Source organism: Microtus oregoni, unplaced genomic scaffold (assembly GCF_018167655.1).
Source record: "Microtus oregoni isolate MIOR12 unplaced genomic scaffold, Mior012 000009F_ref0000495, whole genome shotgun sequence".
NCBI classification, from domain to species: Eukaryota; Metazoa; Chordata; class Mammalia; order Rodentia; family Cricetidae; genus Microtus; species Microtus oregoni.
Window position 1 is genome coordinate 9936781 of NW_024543068.1, and position 17772 is coordinate 9954552.

General features: G+C 49.0%; 1 protein-coding gene across 6 annotated transcripts in view; it reads right to left on the bottom strand.

Annotated features, from left to right (window-relative positions):
• The window catches only part of Adck1 (aarF domain containing kinase 1), a 103868-nt gene that overhangs the window by 23359 nt on the left and 62737 nt on the right, over positions 1-17772 (bottom strand). For all 6 annotated transcript variants that reach the window (XM_041658622.1, XM_041658620.1, XM_041658621.1 and 3 more), the window contains exon 5: positions 9093-9251. In XM_041658622.1, the coding sequence (XP_041514556.1) occupies positions 9093-9251 (159 nt within the window). The remainder of the gene's footprint in view (positions 1-9092; positions 9252-17772) is intronic.

Genomic DNA, 17772 nt, shown 5'->3' on the forward strand with positions numbered 1-17772 from the left:
AATGAATTCTGTCTTTCGACATCCACAAGATGCCTCATTATATAGGTACAAAATTCCATAACCCAAAAGATCCTAAAATACTCCTGGTCGCCAGCATTTTTTATTAGAAATATATTCACCCTGCCTTATTTTCTGTTGCCTTCATAAAATAAGACCTTTCATAATTTAAAAAAAAATGGAATAAATAAACCTACAGGCTTGACAAGACAAAGGTTTGTCCACCTAGATGAAAAACTTAGAATTCTGGCACTGGGTTCACCGCAGCATCTTGATGGACGGGATGAAGATGGGAGTCCGAGGGTCTATCTGGCATCTGGGTGCGAGTTTGAGGATGTGTGTTAAACATCAGAGGCAGAGGACAAGAACCCAGTGAGAGGAGCCAAGCATGTACCACACCCTGACAGGTGTGGGCACTCGGTGTCAATGCCCCCCTTGTTCCCCACCTTTCCTTTCCAGTCCCCAGAAGGACTCTCTGATTCCCCCACCGACAGGCAGCTTCTGTGCCTGCTTTTGTGCTGGTCTCAGATTATGCATGCTGTACTAGACACATGTGAGAGAAGGAGAAATCAAAATCTACTGGAAAGCCGTCACCCAAAAGGCGTTTGCTGCTTTGTTTTGAAACCTTGTGATCTCTGTGATGTACCAGGTACCGTTTTAGAGCCATCACACGGGGTTACTATGGTCAATTTCTAACAAAACAATTTTTAATTACATTGGGACATTGTCTAATTTCTTTTCAGTCTTGTCCAGTCACTTACCAGCTAGACCTTGTGACCTTACACCAGCTGGCTTCATTTATTGTGTTTCCGTTTGTGTTGCAAGAAACATGAAGGGGGTAGTGACCCAGTGGGCCAGGGCACTGTGCATCAGACCCAGGCACCTGGACATAACACCTACAGGCACTGCTTCTCATCAGGTATCCTCAGATGACCCTGATAGATAGAGCAAGCGTGCAAAAATACAAGTGGCTGTCCTAGACCTAAGTCCAGCCTGGGGCACCAAGGCTACTGAAGGCAACTGAATTCCTCTTTCTGGGCCCAAATTCAGAAAAAAACAAACAAACAACAAAACTCTGGGTGTTTTGCTCAGACCTGAATGCTCAGTCTCACCTAGAGGTGCAGGAGAGCAGCCCAGTGAGGTCTCTTACTTGTCCAGTTAGGACTTGACCTCTTGGGCCAAACCTGGGTATACACAGGGAGGTACCTGTAGCCTACACTAGGTAAAGCTGCTGACCAAGCAGCCATTACTCACTGCTTTCTGTGTGTTCATGCTATTTATGAAATTTTTTAATTATTCTTAATATCCAAGCGTACTGAAAGGCATTTTAAAGGTTTTTCCATCACTAACCATTCATATAATTAGTCATTCCTAATGCTATTGGTCACCATTAGTACTCTACGCCATTCATCACAAAGGCAGACACTTTATTAATATTCATTGCTAATAACTAATTAGCACATTAGTTCATAACCCAAATCTTCACAGGACTCATAGAACTGGGTCCCATTCTATGGGTGGTGGGTCGCTCAGTGACTACACAGGCCCTCTTTCCAGGGGAGAAAACAAGAATCCTGAGGGCATCCAAAAACTACAGACAGCACCAAGCCCTTTGTTTACTATTCTTTCCTATGCATGAAGGCTTATAACTCATCCTGAGGCATAGCAAGAGAATAAGGAAAATAAGTAATTGTGATAATATACTGAAATAAAAGTTATACAGACGCAGTCTCAAAATACCTTCTGTGCTGTGCAGACTGTGGTTGGCGGTGGGTAACCAAGCCACAGACACCTGAAAACCGTGAAAAATCAAACCGGATAAAGGAAGACTCTGTCCTTCAAACTGAGAGGTTTGCAGGTCAGTAGGGAAACTCAACTATACAATCCTGATGATTTGAGTTCAATCCCCAAAATCCAGAATAGAAGGGAAGAACCTGACCCAAGAGTGTCTTCTGACCTCCACGCAATGCCATGGCACGCAGGCACCCGTATTCTCTCTCTCTCACACACACACATGCATGCACACATGCAGACCATACATAAACACACAAGCAGCCTTTTTGGAGGAAGTGTGTCACCGCTTGGGCAGGCTTTGAGGTTTCCTATGCTCAGGATACCAGTGTGACACTCAATCAACTTCCTGTCGCCTGCAAGATGTAGGACTCTCAGCTTCTTGTATAATACTGCATGCTGCCATGTTCCCCACTACGATGATAATGGACTAAACTTCTGAACTGTAAGGGAGCCACCACAATTAAATGTTTTCTTTATAAGAGTTGCTGTGCGCATGGTGTCTCTTCACAGCAATAAAAACTCCTAAGACAGGAGCATACACACACACATACACACACACACACACACACACACACACATATACATACACACATACCCCATACCCATACTTTTTTTTGGGGGGGGGAGTTTCAGACAGGGTTTCTCTGTAGCTTTGGAGCCTGTCCTGGAACTAGCTCTTGTAGACCAGGCTGGCCTCGAACTCACAGAGATCCGCCCGCCTCTGCCTCCCGAGTGCTGGGATTAAAGGCGTGCGCTATCACCGCCTGGCACACATACTTTTTTTTTCATGTGAGACCTGTTAGAGAAGTCGTCAGTCTCACAGTTACAGCAGGTCACCAGCCCGCTATGTGAGGTGGCCAGCCTGAAATCCTGATGTCAGTTATGAAGCCCAGGATATGCGCAGTTTTGCCCCACGGGGTGAAGCAGAAGAAGGGAGGGTCATGGTTCGAGAGGGTTAGCTGCTGTTCTCTCTTCTCACGGCTTACGAGAGTCAAGAACGCCCGCTTCCCCTTCTCTATTCACTGCACACCCATCTAGGAGCCCAACCTAAGGAGATTCATTTTGGTTTCTTTCTGACAACAGATGCCACCGACCAAAATAAAGCAGGTGTTGTCTTCTGTTTGCCTTTTTAAAATTGTTTCCCAAACTGCACTTCCTCCATAAGACCCTCCCGGCAGCCAGTGTTCGCACCAGCAGTCAGCACTTACTCAGCCTTACAGATGTCTACTGGGCACTCACACGAACGGAGAAACGGAAAAGCAAAGGGACACAGGAACATTTCAGGGTATCCATCTTCCCCTCCAGACAATTGCATGCACGGTTGAGTGATGGGAAGGGGCGGGGTTTCGTTTTGGAGGTCTGGGTGGGAACAGGGTTACCTCTGAGCTCTACCAGAGAATTCGCTTCCGAATCTGGAATCAAGGAACAGTGAGCAACTAATGCCTCCCTCAAGGTGCAGTAATCAAAACAGAGCAAGGCACTGTGGTCCAGGCCTGGTGATGCCAGCACGGGAGCAGCTGAGGCCGGACTGCGCTGAGTTCACAAACAGCCTGGGCTACAAACTGAGACTCTCTATCAAAAAAAGAAAAGAAAACTAAAGATAATGAAATTATTTTCCCATATAGTAATTTGCCTCACAGTAGAGAAAAATCAGTTGTCAGACACACAATAATACAACGGAAAACTAGAATAATGTGGAAGTTTGAAAGCAAGTGATGGTATTTATTTATTTGTTTGTTTTTAAAAACAAGATCTCTTAAGCCAAGGTAGCCCTGGATGTACTAGAGCTAGCTATGTAGACCAGGTTAGTCTCAAACTCACAGAAATCCTCTTACCTCTGCCTCCCGAGTACTAGAATCAAAGTCGCGTACCACCACGCCCAGCCACAGTGACATTTATTTTTAATTGAAAAAAGGAAAGAAAACACTCGTCACTTAGTACCCATAGTGTCCCAGATGTATGCTACAGGAACTTTGCAGACACGCTCATTCCACCATCCTGCCTACTTTCTGGGCGCCCTGAGCACCCCTGGAACAGTTTCTATCCGCCCAGCCTGAACCTGGACCCAGGTTTTCCTCCGTCCTTCCTGGAGTCCTGTCTCCTACGAGACAGCGTGAGCTGATACAAAGAGGAAGGTCGGGGAAGGTGCAGAGCAAGCTGTGCAATCAGCAAAGCACAGCGGAGTTTACTGCTATCAGGCGCTGTGAGATAAAAAGCACTCCGTGGAAAGCAGCACACAGAGACAAGGCCCACACTGATCCGCGCTGGTAAAGATGGGTGTTACGGACGGTCAGCTCGGGGCCATGACGGACGGTCAGCTCGGGGCCATGACGGACGGTCAGCTCGGGGCCATGTAAACACCTGCCACTGGCTGGGTTTATCTTTCTCCAGGTAAGTTAGTAAAGCTCATGCCTTTCAGAGCATAAAAGAACAGAGTGAACACAGTTGCCCATGGGATGGCTTACATCCCTGCATATTTATGTATCTGTTTCTTTTAACTAAAATCGGCTGTTGGATTCTGTGCCAATCCAGGAATTACCTAGCCACCCACTGTTCAATCCACCCATTTAGAAAAGAAACAAGATGACAGACACAGTGGAAATGCTACTTAAAAAGTTACCAGTCGTTTCTTTATAAGACCCTTGTGAAAGGCCAAGTGACATCAAGCAATAGATCAGACAATGGCACTCAGGCCGGAAAGCTCTGCTTCAATGCATCAGACCACTCGGGGGCCGTGGCACATGCATGGCCCGGCAATGGCCATGATTTAGATCCTTAGGGGGTGACAGAGCGAGGGTTGTTCTCCACCAGATTCAGAAGTTCTATAGGCAACAGGGGTATGGGGGGGGGGGGGGGCTGTCATAGGGTGGTGCTGTGGGAACTGGGGATGTCACCACCACTAGCTTAGAGGCTACCAAGTCCCACCCTGCTCCAGCAATGACCATGGCAGTACATATGGCCTGCTGAGCTCCCACCACCTTGGGCAGGAGAGAACTGCAGCGCAGGCCCGCAGGTGGAAAGATGGTGCCCGTCCCCTCGGTCCTTCCTGCTGAATCACTGTTCCAATCTCGGGGCCCAATTAGTCTGGCTCTGAGCAGTCACACAAATCAATAAGCGTCACTAGCGGTGCATCTAGAAGTGGAGTTACCCCGACTGCTCAAGGGACAGTAGCGGGTGATAATGACAAAGCTGAAACGCGTCCCTGGCTGAGCCTCTCTTGTCTGCACAAAGTCACTGGAGTCATCAGACTTGTCAGGCGCTGGGCTCTGAGTGACTTCCCTCTCCCTGCCATCTCGCTACGCTCTGTCCCAGAGACAGTCCCCCATCCCCAAGGGTATGGCCTGGTTTGCAGAAAACACCAGACCCTAGGGTGGCACGTATTCCAGGGACCAACCCGGGAGCCAACTCCCCCACCCACCTTTCTGGCTAAGATGATACTAGGGCATCCTCCAGTCAATCAGGGAAGACAGGCTTCACTGAGAAGGTGATACTGGACGGGCCTGTGCCACTCAAGGGGATTCATTCCTCTTGCCAGGACAGTTAGTGCCAGAACAATCATGGTGTTATTACTTCAAGCAACAACAAATGAAGAGACTCCTAGGGACTCCTTTTGGGGGTGGGGGCAGGGGAAGAACAGAGGGAGAAAGCAACTGTCTTTGGCATCTGAGTGATACCAGAGCCGTGCAGCTGTTTGGGGGCATGTGAGGAACTCTGTTAGGACAAGCCAGGAAGCTGAGGAAGCCAATGGCCAACTACAGATGGGAAGAACCTTGGTCCTTACAAACCACAATGAGGTGTCGGGTTAGTCAACCTTGGGACAGCTGGTACAGGTGCCTCCCCACGTGTGAGAGTATGGGTATTCCATCTGCCTTGTTTCTCTATGGGCACTCTAATAATTGCAGCCAAAAGCGTCCTAGCTGGCACAACCTGTAGTCTTCACCTCTTCACTCTCAAAAGTCTCAATCCAGGAAGCCACTGTGCCCTCCATCTTTAGATGAGATATATGTTCAGATTCATAAGCTTGCCTTCCTAAAAAAGCAAATATCCAGAGGCTAAGACGATTAGTCCTTCTCCTTTTAGTAGGAATTACTCTAATCAGATTGCCCTTCCAACAAAGAGGCAAGCCCGAAGGCATCTGATACCTGGAATTGGTGCAGAATGAAGCCCAGCAATCTATGCAGAAAAGCCAGCCACCTACGCCTGCCCACAAGCTTCTGGTACCTAAGATGGTCTTAGTATCCCCTAGAAATAGACCATTTTCCTCCTGCCATGAAGACTTGCACACCTTCCTAGGGTTGTCATTCCTAAAAAAAGATACCATTTAGATCTGGACTTTGGAAGAAAAACTGATTTCAGATGTCAAACAACCAAAGTTTTCAAATTGGGTTTCCTGGTGGAGAATGGTAACTATGACAGGACTTTCCCACCAAAGACCCAGCCTGGTCCTGTTCCTGCTGATAGCTGGGTGGGTAGCAGCATCAGGTCCTCCTGTGCTCCCAACCCTAACCCTCTCAGTCACTAGCAAGAGGACGTTGTGTGCTCTGCAGAGGACCTGCCAGGCATCCATCCCAACAAAAGCATCCTCAGGAAGGAGGATGTCAAACTTTTACTACTATTCTTAACGCCATTGACTCTACAGCCACCATTCCTTAAGAAGTCAGTGAGGATCTGAACAGAGCAAAGTGACAGCTCTCCTCCTGGCCCTTGGGGCTATGATACCTAGGCTGGGCAAAGGTAGGCTCTTGCCTGACTCTAGAACCATCAGAAACCCATGGATCCTCCCTGGCTTCTGTTCCCTCCTGCTTATGACCATGTCTTAAGTCACCAAGAGATTCTCTAAAACCTTAGACCTGCAGCATGGGACCAAGGCCACTCAGTGGTCCTGGTCCCTCAGCCCATCTACTCCCTCCGAAAGACACGCAGCAGCTATTCCAAACCTTCACCCCCTCGAGCCTCCAGTGCCACCTCCTACCCTCTCATTCTTGGCAGATGGTCTGGCCTCCTACAGCAGAGAAAAAATAGAGGCTATCAGCCTGGTACACACTCTGCTGCCCACCTCCCCTCCCCTCTCCAGGGCCCCACACACTCATTTATACGCAGCCTCGCTGCCTTCTACTTACAAAGCGAAGACTCATCAAAGGCCAATGTGTTTGTGTTCTCGGTGCCCAATCTCCTGAGCACCCTCCTCTGACTTGACTTCTCAATTATGTCTCTCTGCTGAGTCTCCCATATCCCTCCCCCATCAGCTAAGGCCTCCTTGTGTCTCAGGAGCACTGAAGTCTACAGTTTGGACTAACTCTCCCCAGCCTCCCATGGCTGAACACTGGACAAGACGATTGTATACTGTGCCCCACTTCCTTGGGTCTCAGTTCTCGCCTTCACACCTTCATACCTTCATAACTGCACTTCCTAACACCTCTAGGATCCCCCAACCCCAAATACCCTTTTCAGTGCCTTCCTGGTTCTTCCACTTGGCAATGCTAAGCAATTCTAGAAAACTCTACTTTCCAAAATGGCTACAACAATGTTCCCATTCCAATATGCCTCTGGAACCTCAGATACTCAATACTTTCCTAACCTAGAGCAATTTCTTTTCCCTCAACTAGACTCTAGCTGATATATAGGCAAAGATTTTTGCTTGTTTGTTTTTTCTTTTTGTTTTGTTTTGGCTTGATTTTTTTTTTTTCTGAAGCATGCATAGGCAGCCCATAGATGGCGGTTCTGTTGACCTTGTCCATACTGGGTCTCATGGTCTAAGTTGATGAAGACGACTGACCAGGTCTCTTCCTCAAAAGGGCACCAGACCTCATTACAGATGGTTGTGAGCCACCATGTGGTTGCTGGGAACTGAACTCAGGACCTTTGGAAGGGCAGGCAGTGCTCTTAACCACTGAGCCATCTTACACCAGAAACCTAAGATACACTTCTACCTCCTCCTCGGCCCCTCCCCACGAAGAGCTAGCCACAAAGTCCAGATGACTCCTCCTCTACCCCCATGATACTGTCTTGCTTCATACCTTATTCTCTCACAACAACACAGCAGCCCTTCAATTATTCGGACTATGCAGACTTTGTGCTTTCCCAACGCATTCTCCTGACTGCCCACACACTTTTATTTCCAGTGCATATCTGATCACAGCAGTCCCCTGACTAGAATTCTAAATGGTTCCCCCACTGAATACTGAACATGTTGTCAGAACCACAAGTACTTCATTGTTGACTACGGCTAGTGTTCCACCTGAGCCTGTTCCTCCTGCCCCACTTATCTTCCCAGTCTCACTCCCAACCCCTCCCACCATCTGAGTTAGTGGAATTCTCCAAGCTCCTTCTGCTCCTATTAGCCTCAGGGCCCTCCCACATGTGGGGCTATCCTTGCACTGGCCAGCAGTGTCATGAGTCCTTCGAGTCCACAAGGACATTAACCTTGCAGGGAAGCCTTGTCAACACCGCGCATCCTGACATAGCGCCTTCCCGCGGTTGAGAGCTCAGGTTCCTACTTGATGAGTGTTTGTTTACATACCTGTCTCCTGTACTAAACGGGAGGGTAGGGACAGAGCTCACTTACTCACATGCCCTCATTAGCCAGTGAGAAGAGACCTTGGTTGAGTCCAGATTAAGAAGGAAAGGAAGAGAGACTAGGAAGGAGAGGGATATGTGGGATCAACAGACCGTTGACCTCCACATATGAGTATTGGCTTCTTCTCCAATAATAGGAGCACATACGTTCCCTCCTTTGCTGGACACACATGTAGAAGATTCCAGGAGTACACAGGCCCTCTTGGAACCTCCTTAGGGCCATTTGCAAGAATGTTAAGTTTGCTAATTCAAAACAAACGTCATAGAAGCAAATGAGTCATCCGCCTAACTATTTCTATGTGATCTGCACATCATTTTTCTGTGCTTGGCTTATCACGTACGTTCTTAAGCTATAATCTAATACATTATGATGCATCTCGGTCTACCCCTGAGGAGACTGCCTTTGGGGCCTTTCATGTCCGCTGCACCTCACTGGAGGCCTCCCTGTGACTCAGGTCCCCTTCAGGACCTGAATCAGCTCGGCCCCATCAGCCTCTCATCATGTTCCGATACATATCCCAGAGTATCTCAGGACAAATCAAGAACTGACCAGCCTTACCAGGGTGTGATTCCAAGTTCTTATGACACAGCCTTGGTCGTGCCTCAGCTCTCCTCTCCCACTCTGTTCCTCAGAGGGCCACAGTCCACCCACCAGCCTGAGTAAGTATCTGGGAGGCTGTCTGGCTCCTGAGGAGAAAACAAGAGAGAAAGGGGGAAGCACCCACCTCCATCAGGAGAATGTCCTTGGAGCTTTGCGCCTGAACCTTCGGGTGCTGGACCTTCACGGCCACAGTCCGACCGTCATGCAACACTGCCTTGTGGACCTGGGCCAGGGAGGCTGCCCCCAGGGGGGTGTCATCAAAGCTCAGGAACAAATCATGGATCTGCCAGGAGGGGAAAGAGAAGAGAGTGACTGAGAGGAAGGCGGCCTAACCTGGTAAGAGGGTGAGGCCGAGAGATGATGCCCCAGAGCTGTCCAGCATCCCACAGCAGATCTACTGCCTCATCGGTTTTGTGGGTCCCAGAGGGCCCTTTTGCTATGGTCAGAATTCACACCAAACAAATGGATAAGACAGGACAGAAGACACACCTGGAGGACATGTCTGCACAGGAGCACAGGAGCCTTGTAACCCCCATCAAAGGCCATTTAATGATCCACCACTGAGTCTGCTGACCCTTCAAGCACAGATCACGACAAGTTCACAGAACTGGAGCCAGAGCCGCCTGACAGGCCAGAGGGCAGACATCCCAATCCTGCCAACCTAGACAGCTCAAGACCCTTTAAGCCGGAGGCTTCAAGTCACAGCCACCTTTACCTGAGCAGAGGCCTTGATACGGGTTTCTGAGCCACTGCTGGCCTGGCCACACCCTAGCAGGATCCTAGGGTTGCCAGAGACCTAAAGTGAGTCTCTGGGAGTTCCCTTGCTCTTCTGTGCCTCAGTTTCTCTCGGCATGAAGTAGGAAGTGCACCCTGACTCTTGCATCCTCTCTTGCTTTCTTCCCCACTTCTGTCTCTTTTAGAACTGCCACATTGGTTCTTTCTGACTAGTTGGTCACCACTACATGGTCCAAATACAAATACCCTACTAGATGGAAAGAGAGCCCCCCACAACCAGAAACTTTTCTAAAGATTGGCAAAGGCTGTGGTTCAAATCCTCTCCATTTCTTTAAGCCCCTGCACAGCCTTAGAGTTCCATTTTTGCAGACGAATATACACCAATCTATTTACTGTATTTAATCACATGCCTCTGCTTCCCTGCTCCCCATTCAAGGTCAATTCAGTCCTCTTTCCTACACCCTTCCTGCCTTTGTCCCCATTTGCAACCACCTTGTCCTGTCCTCAGCACTGCCCCTTTCTCTCCTCAAACCTGAGGTGCCAAATGTCACACAGCTACCATCCCAATTCTGCTTGCTAGGACTCCCTGTAATTCTCACGTCACAAATGGCTCCCAGCTCCCTGCCATCATTCCTGTACCTCCCACTAAACATCATTACATTTACCAACATCCTCCAGAGGACAAGACCCAGGCATCAGGGAAGCATCTCAAACGTTGGTCATGAAAGACAGCTCTCCAGTGGATTAGATACCAGGATGGTGTCTAATCTCCTTGTTCCCCCAACAACACACTTGCCTTTCCCTCCTCTGTGAGTGCTAGACTTCCTAAGGGCAAGTCTCTTCTGCTGTCTACTCACTTGCTCTGGCTCCCTCAGCACAAGAACTATCATCATGGACTTGCTCTTGGGATGGAAGAACGCCAAAGCCACCTCCCCCAGATGCCATGTGAATGGGTGTGGGTGTGGGGGTGCTACGCTGGCCACTGCTATACCCCTGTAATTTGTACAGGGTTGGAACTAGCTAGAGTCAAACAAGTACCTGTTGAGTGGCTAACTCCAGTGTTCTCTCCACTGGAGAACAGAATCAACCTAGTTTTCCCCTTGAAACAGCTCGGCCTTGGCACTCACACTGCTACGACCACAAATACTCCAATGGACGTCTGTCCAGAATGGGGAAAGCATAAACCATGTCTGAACTTTACCTGGGCACAGGTTATTCCAGGTGAGGCCTCAGCCTGGCCTGTCAGAACCCTCAGGAGCCCCAGCCACCCTGATTGGCTCAGAAATGGACATGTGGCCCAATCAGACTCAAAGTAGCCCAATCATATTCAATTCTTCTACGTCTGTTTAAACAGTGGGAGACGATGTACTTTCTTTTGAAACTAGGAAGAAAAATACAATTCTGGGCATGCCAAGGGTCACAGGACAGAGACATAGGAAGCTAAGGCAAGAAAGGAAGAATCAATCCTGTTTAGTTTTAACCCTTCATCTAACCATCCCTCAATACCTCGCCTACAATTCCTTTTCTGTTTGCCTTTTTGCCTGCTTGCCTGCTTGCTTGCCTAAGTCAATTTGAGCAAAGCTTTGTAACAGAGACAACTGAAGAAGCTCTAACTAACACCATCAGGCACCCGATGAGGTGACCGAGGAAGACCCAGGCCCGGGGCCCCTTAGAGACATGGAAAGTGTGGGTTTCAGCCCCTCCCTGCCCCCTGATTGGAAGAAGGACTCAGGCTCAGTAAAAGCAGAGCTTCTGCCACTGCACAATGAGATCCACACAGATCCCTGTGGAGACTAGCAATGCCTGGAGGACCCCCAAGGAGACCATTTCTCAGGGCAGGGTTGTGGACCTCGCCCAGTCTTCCTGTGGCCCCATTCCCTAACCCTGGCCCTTGCCTGGCCCAGGGAATGTGTCACCTCCTTCTCAGAGGACAACCAGTTTTAAGCCCGTGTCATTGCGGGGACACTGCAGAGTCACTGCAACCAAAGAGTGACATGGCATCTCTAGGGCTGTGTGACAGGAACAGCTGCCAAGAGCTCCCCACAGGGAAGTGGAGGAAGGAAAGGGCTGAGGCAAGCAGATCCTAATCTCCAGAATGAGAGGAAGCCAGGCTTGCCATTTCACCTAGGAACGGGAAGGGCCTGCCCTCACAACCTCCTGCCTCCATCCAGGGATGGAGGAAGCCCCCAAGATACCCCCTAATCCCAGCTGCTAACTTGGCATTTAAACCAGCTCTAGCAGGAAGGGGTTAACCAAACTCTCAGTTTCACCCGCAGAAGCAAAGGAGTCATAGAAAGGGTACCAGGAGGCATCTGTCGGGCAAACCCCTGTCCCATCATGCCCCGACCCCAAGCCCCAGCATCTCTACAGCCATCTTTCCTTCTCTAGCCAGAACTCCTCCACCTTCCCATGCTCACGCAAGGACATACACACATACACAATAATTGATCGCTACTGGATGCTCCTAGCCGGCTTATAAAAAAGGTAATTAAAGATTGGTGCTTCAGCCTGTAATTAAATATGAATAAAGTATCTCTAAATGGAACCTTAATTCAAAGTGTTCAGTGAAAGTACTTTATGCTGATAGATAGTAAGGAAAAATAGACCCTGTCCCGAAAGCAGAATTATACCCCCCGTGCAGCTGGAACAAATGCTGCCCCTCCCCTCCAATCGCCAAGGCCCTGCCTCATTCCCTAGCCCTCTCGGCAGAAAACCATTAGCAGAAACAAACGGCAGCATCTTCAGCAATTAGAGTCAAGCAGGGCCCTCGGCTGCCTCAGGTTCCTCGTGGAAACTTGTCTTTCTTCTACGGCTTGCTTCCCTGTTCTCTCTCTCTCTCTCTCTCTCTCTCTCTCTCTCTCTGGAGGCAAAATCAATTAAATAAAACAGCTGAATTTCAAAATGACTAGTTGTGTACTTTTTAATTACCATCGGTCTGAGATTCAAACATATTGATGATATATATGGTCATCTAAAAAAAAATTATCAGGGAAAAAGTTGTTCCTGTTCTGTGTGGAGAGAAACAGGCAGAAGGACAGAACATGAATGTAAAGGGGATGGTCTTTTAGGAGGAAAAACATTGGCCAGGCAAAAAGATTAGCATCCTCCCTGGGGCTCTGGCCATACAGTCATCAGCTGTCTGTCTTGAGGAGAAGGGGTCTCAGGACCTGAAGACCAAGTGACACTGTGCCTGGACAGGCATAAGTCAGGCCTGCAGGTTCCCAGAAAGGAGGCCCTGTAGGTATCTTTTCCAAAATACCACATGGAGTGGCTAAGTACTGGCCAGGAACCTCATTTGGCCCAAAATAAGATGACAAGTCAGGGTACCCTGGAGGAGCTGAGGAGTTCAATTCCATGTCTTAGCCAGCCTGAAGCCCCTCATGGCTACTGGCTCAAGGTCACAGGTTAGGGCAGAGTGGGGAGGGACTTTCTAATAAGGCCCAACATCAAATATCACACCCCATGGTCCCCATACTCAGATCAGGTCAATTTTAGCTTCAGAAATGCCACCATCCCAGGCATAGAAAGCATCTCCCAGGTCCTGGACAGCCTGGCTCCAGGTGACAATAGGAGCCTGTCTCAAGCAGACCTAAATGCCAAGCCAGACAGCTCTCTAAGAGCTGGGACGATGCCCTGGGCACCTAACACAGACCAATGCATCAGGGTTGTTGGTGGGCAGGGGAAGCAGGTTACCATAGCATCAGCAACCAAGAACATCTGGCTCTCTCTCGTGGAGCTGACCCACCCCACACCCTGCTGGGCTCCAGTTGCCATTCATTCAAGTCTGCTAGGCAAAGTCTCAGTCCATGCTAACAGAGTAGCTAGAAGGAACCTCAGTCTAAGGCAATCAGGACAGTTCCAGCCATCCAAGACTCAGCAAAATACCTTGAACAAACAATACCTATGTACCCCCAACCCCCTCCAACACCTCTACCTGGAACCCATCCCCACCTCTGCTTCTCTCAGTCCCACTGACCTGCCCCAGGTACGCCATTCCATTACCGCTGATTCAGTTTGTGCAACTCCTGCTCTCCCTCTGAAACATGCTCTGGTCTGTAGTTCCCCCACCCCCACCTTCACGGCCATGCCTTTGCCTTCGAAGGTCACGTTTGGCCGGGATAGCAAATGAGTGACAGTGGGGGCATTCTCATTCCCCCTGTGGTGGTTTTAAAATATGTTCTGAGTTTTTAAATGTCCCCCCTCTTAAGGAGTCTATTCCCCTTCGCTTAAGTGTGAACTGGAATTCATGACCCGTTCCTAAATTACATAAGCCTCCAGTCAATCTATCCCCCTCCCTCTCATTTTCTCTTTTGGAGTTTTGTTTTGTCTTGTTTTGTTTCTGGTTGGGGGAGGGAACAGATGTCCTACCACAGGTCATACCTATGGTAAGGGGCCAGGCTTTCTGCACAGACAAACCCCAGACACAAACCTTCTGGCCCCAGACATGACATGAGCCATGTGAGAAACCCTGAACGTGATTACTAGTGTCAAATGCCAGTTTGACTGGATTAAGTCCCACAGAGGGACCCGGCAAAGTGTCCTCTGGCTGTGTCTGGGAGGGTGTTTGCAGAGAAGTGAGACCTGTGGGTTAGGAGAATGAGAAGATCTGAACTCCAACTTGGTGCCATCCATTTGACTGAGGGTTCAGACAGAAAGAGATTTTTTCCTCCTCTCTTCTGGAGTTGGGGCCATGTTCTCCTCAGGCCCCATACATTAGGATCATGAGGATCTCAGTCCTTCCTCCAGTAGTCTCCTCAAGTCCCACTCCTGGGTTACCAGGCCTTTGGCCACAGATGGCAAACAGCCAATGGTTCTCCAGCTCTGAGGCTTTTTGACTTCAGAATCCTAGCCCAGGTCTCCGTCTTCCAGCCAGCCTGTCACAGAGTTCTCATCCTCCACGACTGCATGAGCGGTTCCGCTGAGGAGTCTTCCCTTGAAAGTTTACCTCTATTGAAATCTGCCCAATTGGTTCTGTCTCTGTGGAGAACCTTAACAACCTCAGTCCAGAATCATCCATTAAGCTATTCCTGAACTCCTGACTCACAGACACACAGAAACTTTAAGTAAAATTCTCCTTGTTTTAAGCCACGAGGTTTGAGGCTAACTTTTTCTGCAGCGATAGCCAAGCGATGCATCCAGCCACACCATGCCAGACATCACTAATCCATGCAGCATTTGGTGCTACTGTAGCCCCACGATGCCTTACAAGCTCTCACAATGCAGGGCTCCAGGCAGCCACTGCCAACAGAGCAGCTCTGTCATGATACAAACCACTGTCTTCATTTCCCCAGAGACTACACCGGCCTCCTAACCAACTCATCCACTTAGATCCTAGCTCCTCCTCTACCACACACACAACTGAACTGTGCCACGTCTCTATTTAAATCACCAGATACCTATGGTCTGAATCCCTAGCAGGCCCACCAGGGCTGGGGCCTATCTGCTTCTCTTTTCCAACCTCCTCCCTCTGTCCCAACCCGAAGGCTTCCTTAGACTCCAGACTCCTCCCTAGCCCCTACAGGTCTTCTCATGTGTTAGCCCCTCCACTTGGAAGGCTGACCTTCCCTCACACACTGCCTCACTGTCACCCACTCAACGACTTCTCCTGAATACATCCTCCTGGGCCCTCCTTGAGAAGACTGCCATGGCTGCACGTTCACCTCCTCCTCTATTTCCTCAGTTTCCCTCACCCCCCTTGAACTAGAGGCTTCTGGTTTTACACAGCACTGTATCCCAAGTGCATGACACAGGACTGAGCTCAGTCAGTTACATTCTTTCTATAGGGAATGGCTAGAACAGAGATGAGGTTCCCTGTACCCATCATGGAAAAGGAACCTGGGACCTTCCCACTGACCCCGGTAGCTGAAACACCTCCAAAAGTGACCACGGTACCTTCATGGTAACCAAGGGGAGCCTCCTTGGCCCTGGGTAGCTTGAGAACTGTGGCTGGAATAACTCTGGGGAATTTTTTTTGTTAATAATGATTAATAAAAGGCAGATAAACACCCAGTGTGGCTGGCCAGCCTGGGAAGCCAGCCCATTAGAGCTGTCACTCATTAGCGGGGGGGGGGGGGGGGGGGGGGGCGTCCAATCAGATCTCCTCAGCTTAAGCAAACCTTCTGTAAATTGGAGGCTGCAGGCACTGACATTTGATAAATTATTCTTCATAATCCACCATTGCCTGTCATAAATCTAATCCTTCAACTTCCCCATCTTAATAACTCCCACAGTCTTGGAGGGTGGTGTGTATCCGCCTCTGCCAGTGACAGAGGTCTCTAGGACCAGAGATCCCGGATAAAGAAGATTATGAAATCGTGCCCCCCCCACCAGCCAGGGTAGAACCTGACAGCTGTCCCCTGGGTGATCAGAGCATAGGCAATGAGCCGCTCTTGAAGCTGCGGTGCACCTCAGCAGGCATCCCACCAAAAAGCAGAGATGTGGGTCCAATACACAGAACTAGAAGTCTGGAACTTTCTGCCTTCCAGAGCCAGCTGGCACACGGAAACACAGAAGGCTTTTCTACTTCCTCGATTCTGAAGCTAGGTATGCCCAAGGGAACATCAGGATAACTTAGCTTCTCAAGAACGGGATATTTGAGTCAACCACAGGCAACACGTTACATCTGAAGAGTGCTTGGTGTCCTCAAAGCGCTCTTACCTAATCCTCCACTCCCTCTTAAAGTTAGCTAGGGAAGCTAGTACCAACCCCATTTTACAGAGTACAACATAGTCACCAAAAGTCTTTATTCTTTTACACACACGACAACAACAACAAAATCCTAAATGATTAACATGTACGGGGCATTGTGGTTGTCACTGGGGACTTAAGGGGGAATAAGTACAAAATGAATGGAGCCACCATCAACCGAAGTCACCAGCAGGACATAAAGGGACATGGGGGCAGTTAGGAATTTATCAACTCAGCACAAATGAAGAATACAATGGCTGGTCCTTACAAACACTGTGAAGGGTTCTCAAGGAACTGAGCATAAGTACAGGACTTCTCTAGAAAATAACCAGAATAAGACCTGAAGACTGAAGAGTCAGCTAAGTTGTTACAGGAGAGAAGGAAGAGTCTTCCAGAGAGAGAACTGTGAACTGAGCAACAGCAAGAGACCCAAGGATCTGACAGCAAGCAGCTCCCAATACAGAACCCAGACCAACCTGGGCTCCCTCCCCACAGAGAAGGGGTCGTCTTCCACAGTTCATGATCACTTGAAGTGTTCTGTGCAGCTCGTGAATTCTGAACCCTAGCAGACTCAGCTTTACAAACCCCACAGGCCTTCTCAACCACCTTCAGCTGTCCTTAGACTCAAAACAAGAGAAGCCGGGAGAGTATGAAGCATGGTGTCCTTTATGTACGGACACTTCATTTGCTGTCTGTTTTTTTTTTTGTTTTGTTTTGTTTTTTTGTTTTGTTTTGTTTTTCGAGACAAGGTTTCTCTGTGGTTTTGGAGCCTGTCCTTCATCTAGCTCTTGTAGACCAGGCTGGTCTCGAACTCACAGAGATCCGCCTGCCTCTGCCTCCCGAGTGCTGGGACTAAAGGCGTGCACCTGGCTCCTTTTGTTTTGTTTTTTTGTTTTTTTTTTCATTTGCTGTCTGGACAGACTCCCTGGGCTTTGGGAAGTGGCGGCAGGGTGAAGCTACATTCCCTTGCCTCAGAGCCCAGGACAAGGAATTCGGAGCACGCAAGGAGCAAGTTTTCTGGGCTCGCTTACTTTCCATGTGAGGAAGACAACGGAGTGCAGGGATTTAAAAGGAAGAAAAACTCAGCTGCTGCAGAGCTACTGAGACCACAGGGAAAAGAGTGCGCTACAGCTATGGAGCTGGCAAGACGGCCCAGTGTATAGAATGTTTTCTGAATGAACAAAAGGACCTGAGTTTGGATCCCCGACATCTACAAAAAAAAAAAAAAAAAAAAAAAAAGCTGGGCCCAACACATGTGCCTATAATCCTGGACATGCAGGTGTAGAGGTAGCTGGATAGCCAGTCACCCTAACCAAAACAGCCAAGTGTTGTGAGAGAAAGGCCCTGTCTCATAAAGAGAAGGCGGGAGCTAGACATGGTGG